General features: G+C 46.5%; 1 protein-coding gene across 1 annotated transcript; it reads left to right on the top strand.

Annotated features, from left to right (window-relative positions):
* Positions 1-6,002: 6,002 nt before the first annotated feature.
* Positions 6,003-9,082, top strand: SMIM19 (small integral membrane protein 19). Its single transcript, XM_074148040.1, has 3 exons — positions 6,003-6,168; positions 6,302-6,426; positions 8,063-9,082. The coding sequence occupies exons 1-3, from the start codon at positions 6,011-6,013 to the stop codon at positions 8,125-8,127; spliced, it is 348 nt and encodes a 115-aa protein (XP_074004141.1). The 5' UTR covers positions 6,003-6,010; the 3' UTR covers positions 8,128-9,082.
* Positions 9,083-9,526: the final 444 nt, after the last annotated feature.

Raw genomic sequence — 9,526 nt, forward strand, 5'->3', positions numbered from 1 at the left:
CTTTTGCTGAGGTCAGTGATCGCACCACTCTGCCCTTCCCTCTTGGGCAATGCCTCCTCTGCCATCCCTGCAGCAGTCCCCCAGCACATCCTGCCACCCCATCCAACCAGCTAGACAAAGAACCAAAGCAGAGACCATCTCCCAGACAGACTGAACTCCCCTGGGACACTGCTGTGCCAGCAGTGGAGGAGACAGGGAGACCCAGGACACAGCAGCTGAGCCTGCTGACAGTCTGGCTGTGAGTGCCAACTGTGTCAGGACACCTGAACCCACTACTGGTATGGTAGATACTATAGATACTACGGTATAGGTATCTGCCCTTGGTCCGATGCTGTTGCCAGAACAAATTCCCAGTGGATTTCCCAATAAAATTTAGCCCTTACCAGGTAAGTTTGTACCACAGGATACAGAATGGAAATAGACTGTCTCAGAGCAGAGTCCCAGATTCAGTTCAAACCTACTGCTCCTTTCTTTTTCTCCTTGGAGTCATCCAAAGAATAGTGCTGTCAAGGTTATGCTGTTCTCCTTTCCAAACTGCCTGCTGGCTGCAGGCTTTTAGGTGGCTCAAGTCTGATGTAGCGCGTTTCCCTTTGTGCGCCGTAGGTTTCAGAATACATCCTAAAAGTACTCCTATAATGCTAAATCCTGCACAGGTCAGCAGCCTTTAAGGCAACACCTGTGTGTTTGACACCATCAGATGTAAAAAGTATTGCATGCAGTAGCCACACCAGCTGCTACATAGGTCTGGGTAACACTGAGGAAATAAAATGGACACAACCTATTTAATAGAAGATGTTTTTTTCTTTTCTTTTTTTTTGAAGGATACTTTTAAATTCCGTGTTACTCTGTATTTAATAGAGTGGTAACTATTAAGTGTATCAAAAGTTTAGAATACCACACAAACTTTTTGAAACTCTATCACAAGCTCTAAACCAATATTTTCCTTTGGTGCCACATAAACAAAACCTCAGGTCATTATCTTTGTGTGAAACAGAGGCAGTGCTGTTTGCCAAATATAATTTGTGAGATATTTGGCAGAATTTGCAACTGTAAACCGATTCTATCATTATGACCGTAATGTCTTACCAACAGTCAAGAGACCCTGGGAACAAGAAAAAAGTGGTTCTTAAGTTCTTCTAGCATGATATAATGCATATATTTGTAGAGTTCATCCAAATAAATTACATGCTAGATGGTACTTTTAAAAAAGAAAAAGGATTTTATGGTTTTATTTTAATTGAAATTCTGTATACTTGAGATGACCACAGGATTTCCAATAATTGTTGGTCTGTGTTCTGAAGCCTATAATTCAGTATTTATCAGGATTAAATGGTGAATATATTTACATTACAGGGATATTTACGTCTCAGCGATTTCTGATTCTGTTTAGTTCTGGGTAACTCAAAATCCATTAAAAATTACATATTTATATATAGACACACAGATTCTTTGGCCCTAATTTTCAAAAGAACAAGCTTACTGTTAGATTTCAGCATTCACATTTTGGATATGAAGTAAGTGGATTTTCAAAACTGATAGTATTCAGGAACTTACAGTCAAATTTATAGTAGTTGCTGGATGCTAAGGACTTCTGAAAAGTGAATTCCTTCCTTGTAGAGCTGGAAGACCTTTTTCAGCAATTCTCTTAATAAATACATGGGACTAAAGCGGATCCTTTTCTCAAGTACATGCTAGATTTCTTTGTGGAATGAACGAAGTTCCCACTTTTACAAAAGTTGGGTGTTTTTTTTGTTTTGTTTTGTTTTGTTTTTTAATTAAATCACACAGCTATGTGTTCTCCCCAAGAGCTGGTTCCTGGAAGGGGTTGTCTGATCCATAGCTGAAACTCCCCAGGCTTATTTGCTACTGTGTAATGTTGAAAATCTAGCCACTAAGCTTGGGTCTCCACTAGCTACATTTTGCCAGAACAGTTTATGCCAATGCCTTATATTATATATTATTTGTTCGGTGCCTACATGCTTTGGTCACAGGCCAGGATCCTGGAGGTCAGATGGTATACGAGCATAGTACAAAATGAGAGTCCTTTCCCTACGAGCAGCTTTAGTATAAGGAAATAGAAAACAACGGATGTCCTCGTGCATTAACAGAATGCACAAGTGTTGGTTATCCCATCCCACCTCATCCAAGCTACAAATAAATATGGTACATAATCTACACAGGCAGGTCACACCATTTCTTCCACACACAATGACAACTGCAAGGCCTGACTTTGCTCTGACCAAATTCAACAGCAGCTTGCATTCCCATTTCTGAAGGTGTTTCAGGAGCCTAAGACTGAAACAAAAGCCCAAGCCATGAAAAGAAAACACAGTGTACTAGGACAAGCTAACCCAGGCTGAAGAGTCAATCAACTTTGGTATTTGAACCAGATTCCTCAAGGAAGTCATGCAGAAGGCCTACACCCCCAGAACTTTCAAGAAGGGCAAGTGCCAGGTTCTGCACTTGGGCCACAATAACCCCAAGCAGCGCTACAGGCTTGGGGAAATGTGGCTGGAAAGCTGCCTGGAAGAAAGAGACCTGGGGGTTCTAATTGACAAGAGGCTGAATATGAGCCGGCAGTGTGCCCAGGTGGCCAAGAAAGCCAACGGCATCCTGGCTTGTATTAGGAATAGCGTGACCAGCAGAAGTAGGGAGGTGATTGTGCCCCTGTACTCAGCACTGGTGAGGCCACACCTGGAGTATTGTGTCCAGTTTTGGGCACCTCAATCCAAGAGAGATATCGAGGTGCTGGAGCGAGTGCAGAGGAGGGCAACGAAGCTGGTGAAGGGCCTAGAAAACAAATCATATGAAGAGCGGTTGAAGGAGCTGGGACTGTTTAGTTTGAGGAAGAGGAGGCTGAGGGGAGACCTCATCACTCTCTACAACTACTTGAAAGGACACTGTAGAGAGGTTGGTGCTGGTCTCTTCGCACAGGTAATTAATGACAGAACAAGAGGGAATGGCTTCAAGCTCCAACAGGGAAGGTTTAGACTGAACGTTAGGAAAGAATTTTTCACAGAAAGAGTGGTCGGGCATTGGAACAGGCTGCCCGGGGAGGTGGTTGAGTCACCATCCCTGGATGTGTTTAAGAGTTGTTTAGATGTGGTGTTGGGGGATATGGTGTAGGGGAGAACTTTGTAGAGTAGGGTAGATGGTTGGACTCGATGATCCCAAGGGTCTCTTCCAACCTAGACGATTCTATGATTCTAACTGATTGCTACAGGCCAGCAAGTGGGAGATCACCCCTTTTTCTCAGGTTTGCAAGGCTGCCAGGCTCACTGCAGTGCCAGATGTTGTGGTCCTCAACCCAGCCCTGTCCTACCCACTGCTTAATATTCACTAACTTCAGAGAGGTACGCAGAGGAAGAAAATCTCTCTCTCCCTGTCTTCTAGGTTGAGGGTAGGTGGATTATCTGAGCCTTAAATCAAGCATTTAATTAAATCAAACAAATCAGGCACCTGCTGAGTAAGGGCAGAGTCTGTTCCTGTGTACTGGAGGCTGCAGAGAAAACCCCGAGACTTGAAGTTACGCTTTGTGGATGCGGGCCTTGGTTTCTTCCGGGTGGGAAGCTAGGTACAGAGTCTTGGGGCGTTCCAGCCCCTTCCCGGGTTGTCCAGAGCAGAGCTGCAGGGTTAATACAAAAAGTGCTTTTAGATACAGCTTAAATACAGCTTCTCTACATGCCGTACAAGGAACGATCTCAACTGATGTCTAGAGGTAGTAGTGAAATACAAAGAGCACCGAAGTTACTTCACTTTATTCTTTCCACTTTTCTTCCACAGACGTGTAACACTCTTGTGTCAGTCCTGTTAGCAGAAAAGTTCAACATACTAAAAAAGCAAACAAAAAGCCTCAACTTCATGAGAAACTGTTTAAAATCCCTGTGAAACCATTCTTAATTAACTGTTTTGTGTCATGTTGCGTAAGTGATAGACTTTTTTTTTTCCTCTTGATGGTTTCCACAGTTCTGTGCATGGGTGCCATCCCAATTTAATGACCTAGAATTATGCCTAATTGCTGTTCTACTCTTCTTTCCCACACCATGTGCGGCAAGGAACATTTCTCATGATAACAGTGCCTTAGCTTTTCATTTTTTTTTTGTATTGTCATTTTCACTCATATCCTTTTATGCCCTGATCTGAGGCCTCTTAAAATTAATCTGTTCTGTAGCATGTTAAGAGAATGACTTGGCACATCTTGCACTCAGAAAACGGCTCCCCAAAGGATGGTGTTTCCCAGGCTTGTTGGACATTTGGAAAGTGAGTGCCATCCAAGCAACGTATCTAGACTCCTTCTACTCAGTAAGGGGTCAGAGCACTTCCCGGGCACCGGAGGGCTCATTCTGAGTGTTTGACATAGGTTAGATAAATCATGCCCTAAAAACAGTTGTTTTTTTCCCCTTATTGTCTTATAAAGGGTGAAGATGAATAACTGCAACATAAGCACAAACCCCAAATATGCAAAGGGAGATGAACCACATCCATAATGTCTACGTTATAATAGTTCTAGTATCTGAAGGAAGGTATGGTACAAGGAAGTATCAGGGCCAGAGGTGGATAGAAAGCAGGAGGAGAGGATAAAGGACAGCACACCTAGCCTGTCATGTAGCTCATAAACACCACATCGGGCAGCACAAAAAAACCCCAAAAAAGTGTGTTTGTATGTGTATGTTAGAACATCCTCTACCTAGTTAATCTGCATCTCATTAAGCAGTTCAGACAACTTTTCTAGTTTCTAAACTGAAATGCTTGCTCTGGTCCACCTTTTCTGCCAAAGCATAATCTCAGAATTGTGCTTTTTGGCACGGGGAGCATATGGAGCATAGGCATAAGCTATGTTGCTCCAGCAGCTGAATATCCAGCAACTCCCATTTTGGCACAAAAATAAATAAAATAAAATAAAAAAAAAAAAAAAAGGGAGGCAAGATTTTTCAGAAAGTGCAGTTTCTATTTTGACAACCTACACTGTCAAATTTAGTTCCTGTGTGAGAAGTGAAAGCTCGTGACAATCTGAACCTCCTTTTTCTCTTGACACCAGGCACCACTGAGCAACATCCCACATGATTCCACCACTTCAGAGTGAGCACCAGCCCAGGCGGGCCAAGATGCTCTTGACTCCAGGCCCACCAGGCATTCAGAGATGCTGCATTCACACCTCTGCCGGCCCTCTACCTGCCTGCAGGTTTCCCCTCAGACACTGGTGAGGTGAAAGCACTGTTTCACCTGGAAGAGAAACTGCCACCTACTGATGTCCTCTCCCCTAGGGGCTGGTAGCCAGAGATGAAATCACAGAATCTTCATGGTTGGAAGGAACCTTTGAGATCATCGAGTCCAACCACCAAAACAAACAAACAAAAAAAACACTACAAACAAAAACCCATAGACACACCCCAAAAGTCTCGGGCACTAGAGCATGCCCTGAAGTGCCACATCTACACGTTTGTTAAATACCTCCAGGGATGGCGACTCCACCACCTCCCTGGGCAGGCTGTTCCAGTGCCTGACCACCCTCTCAGTAAAGTCATTCTTCCTAATATCTAATCTAAACCTCCCCTACCCCAACTTCAGACCATTTCCTCTGCTCCTGTCATTATTCCCTTGGGAGAAGAGGCCAACACCCACCTCTCTACACCCTCCTTTCACGGAGTTGTAGAGGGCAATGAGGTCTCCCCTCAGCCTCCTCCAAACTAAACATGCCTAGTTCCCTCAGCCTCTCCTCGTATGACTTGTTCTCTAGATCCCTCAACCAGCTTGGTGGCTCTCCTCTGGACACGCTCCAGTACTTCAATGTCCTTCTTGTAGTGAGGGGCCCAGAACTGGACATAGCACTCGAGGTGAGGCCTCATAAATAACAGGGGATGGGGGGAGCCGCCCCTCGCTGCCCCCCTCAGAGCCGCCTCAAGATGGCGGCAGTGAGGCCGAGGCACGGCGCCTCACGCCGGCTCGCCTGACGTCACTTCCCGCCCGCGCACCACCCCTAACGGCCGTCCGCCAACGGCCCTTCTCCCGCATGGCGGCGGCTGCCGGGGGGACCGGCGGCGGCGGCTCGGCGGGGCTGGGCGACAGCGGCGCCATCGACTATTCGGTACACGAGGCGTGGAACGAGGCCACCAACGTGTACCTGCTGGTGGTGCTGGCCAGCCTGGCCCTCCTCGTCTACGCCCGGCGGTGAGGGGACGGGGGGGCGGGGGGTGAGGGGACGGGGGGGTGGGGGGTGAGGCGAGGGCTACCGCGGGCCAGCGGCCGCGCCGGCCCCACGTGGAGCCGGGCCGAGCCTCTCACCGCCGTGTTCCCCTCGCAGGAACAAGAGGAGGATCATGCGCATCTTCACCCTGCCCCCAACCGCCGAGACGCCGCCCGAACCCAACTTCTACGACAGCATGAAGAAGATCCGCCTGCGGCAGCAGCTGGAGATGTACTCCATCGGTAAGCCAGAGGAAGGAGGGGGCTCCCCTGGGCCTGTGGGGTTACTGGGGACGTTTCCTGGCAGGGGTGGCCTCGAGCCGGCCCGCCCCCGTGCAGTGGGGACACCAGGGAGGTGGCACCCTGCGAGCAGGGGCTCTGCGGGAGCACGGGTCACAGGACTGAGGCGTGAGGGAGCGGCCCTGGGAGTCCCTTCCAGCTGCCAAAACGAATCCGATGCTGGTTACTGTGTCCAGAATTGTGTCCAGTTCTGGGCTCCCCAGTTCAAGAAGGACAGGGAACTGCTGGAGAGGGTGCAGCAGAGGGCTACAAAGATGATGAGGGGCCTGGAGCATCTCTCTTCTGAGGAGAGGCTGAGGGACTTGGGTCTTTGTAGTCTGGAGAAGAGAAGACTGAGGGGGGATCTGATCAATGCTTATCAATAGTTAAAGGGTGGGTGTCAAGAAGATGGGGTCGGTCTTTTTTCAGTGGTGCCCAGGGATAGGACAAGAGGAAATGGGCACAAACTTGAATAGAAGAAGTTCCACCTAAACATGAGGAGGAACTTCTTTCCTGTGAGGGTGGCAGAGCCCTGGAACAGGCTGCCCAGGGAGGTGGTGGAGTCTCCTTCTCTGGAGACGTTCAAAACCCACCTGGACACGTTCCTGTGCAACCTGCTCTTGGTGGACCTGCTTTGGCAGGGGGGTTGGACTAGATGATCTCCAGAGTTCCCTTCCAATCCCATGTGATTCTGTCATTAAGGAGAGCGGGGAATGTCTGAATACTGTCAAAACATGGATGGATTTGTAAAAGTTGAGAGGACTGGAATTTCAAGTAATTCAACTTCATAAACTGAAAATAAATGAGAACTTTATTGTACCAACAAGTGTTGCCACTCCCATCTTGATGTTGGAGGTCAGGATGGAGGTAGGAAAGAGCCCCATGCCTCTCGTGTTCCAGAGGTCCAATTCAGAGAAACACCAGTACTTGCTTCACTTCTGCCATACGTGCATGCCTAGAGGGAATACGGGCAAGAAATACGTCATGAGTTGAAACCCCCTTTTAAATGTACAGATTTAATAAAAAGATTCTTAAACCAGGCCACTGCATTCTGTAGGAGGTACGTCCTTTGTTGTTCCTACAGAGGAACGCCTGCTGGCATTCGTTGTTGGTGTTTGTTCCACCACACACCACTCTTTGATCTCCCTTTGCCCTGCTAACCAGATTAATTTTGAGTCAATGTAGTTGTTAGCTTGTGGCTTGAATATTGTGGAGGAGATGAGTGATGTGGAGATCAACTTTGTGACTAATGAGTCACTCAAGTCATCTGAAGCCATAGTCTTTAATTTTTTTTATTTTTTTTTTCAAATGAAAGGACCTGAACAGAATCATAGTTCTCTGCCATTAATTTACTGACATTTTACTATGACCCCACTGTTCAGCCTTTCCAAGGCTATGCGCTAAAGGACTGGTTCCATGTGGTGAGTTAAACTTCCCCTTGTGTGGCTAAGCGGTGAAATTACATTCTCTTAAGTCTATTTCCTGATTGTTATCATATCTATACATGTATATATATAGATATATGTACATGCACACACGTATATATGCATGTATATAATAAATGGTATAATTGGTGTTGATCGGTGTTTCTTTTTTTCAGCAAGGAAGTATGAACAGCAGCAGCCACCAAAACAGGCTGAAAGCGTACAGCTCTCAGTGGAATGAAGCCCACAGTTGTAGCAACTCAGGATTATTTCCAGTGCCGATGATAAGAGTCAGTGTGGAGCTATTTTCAAGACCTCAGTTGATACATAGCTGAAGGCAAGGGGGAAAGGAAGGGGACTCCCCTAAAAACTTTGTTCTTGGTAGCTTTTCTCTGAGCCCCGTGAAGTAAACCAAGTGCCTACTGAAACATTCAGCATGAAAGTACCCAACATGGGATAGAGCTGCTCAGAGAAACCTTTGAAGGTAAAGAAGTGCAGTCTTACCAATGTTTTAAATTATTTCTCTCTGCGGGCACCTTGGAAATCAGCTCCTACCTTCTCTGGTAACGGCACCCTAGAGAAAGCAAGGCAGTACCTATCTGCCTGGAAACCTGTTTGTTTCATGATGAATTTGCTGAATGCGTTCAGTAAATGCGAGTGAAGATACGGTGGCTGTACTGCCTAGCGAAGGTGAAGGAAGAGCTCTGCCAGCCCGGAGCGTCGCTGGCATTAGCTCAGAGAGGTTCCGCTCTCTGTGTTTGCCTGGAGGTTGCATATGCAATACTGTGAACCTTTCCTGGAGAAGCTTCGAGAACTGAGAAGTACACAGTGAATTGCACATCTAGAAGACACTTAAAAGCCAATACTGTACGGTTAATAGAAAAGGTGGTTAGCTTAATTTAGCCAAATTGCTTTAAAGAATGGGATTGTCTGTAAAAATTTGCATAAACAGAAAGATCGTGGCTTATCCAGAAGAGACACCACACCCCAGTTACTTTTTTTTTTTTTTCTTTTTTCTTTCTGGGTAAATCACAAAATCGGTTAATTTAAAGAATACTGCAGAAATCACTTCTTAATAAAAGCATCTAATAATGAAAACTACGTGAGGATGTATCATGCTGTAATTCCTACGATGGCATGCCTTCAGTGGGCCGAAGGCTAACAAACTGCCGAGCTGGGAGCCTATGCCCGGAAAGGTTGGTTTGTTGGGTTTTTTGTTTGTTTGTTTGTTTTTTTTTTCCAATTCTAAGCTAAAATACATTAAGCCTTGGAGCTGCGGTACATACCACTGTGGTTCTATTAAGATAGGAATAGATTTAGATTAGATTAGGAAGAAATTCTTTCCTGTGAGGATGGTGAAGCACTTTGCCCAGAGAAGTTGTGGATGCCCCATCCCTGGAGGTGTTCAAGGACAGGCTGGATGGGGCTTTGAGCAACCTGGTCTGGTGGGAGGTGTCCCTGCCCATGGCAGGGGGGTTGGAACTCGATGATCTTTAAGGTCCCTTCCAACTCTAACCATTCTATGATCTGTATTCACACTGGGAATTATCTGTACTGTAGCGTCTATAGGGAGAGCCAGGTGTGAGCCGGGCTGCACCGACGCTGGCAGGAGGCGGCCGGATGGGTTCGCCCTGGGAAAA

Source organism: Numenius arquata, chromosome 5, assembly GCF_964106895.1.
Source record: "Numenius arquata chromosome 5, bNumArq3.hap1.1, whole genome shotgun sequence".
Classification (NCBI taxonomy): Eukaryota; Metazoa; Chordata; class Aves; order Charadriiformes; family Scolopacidae; genus Numenius; species Numenius arquata.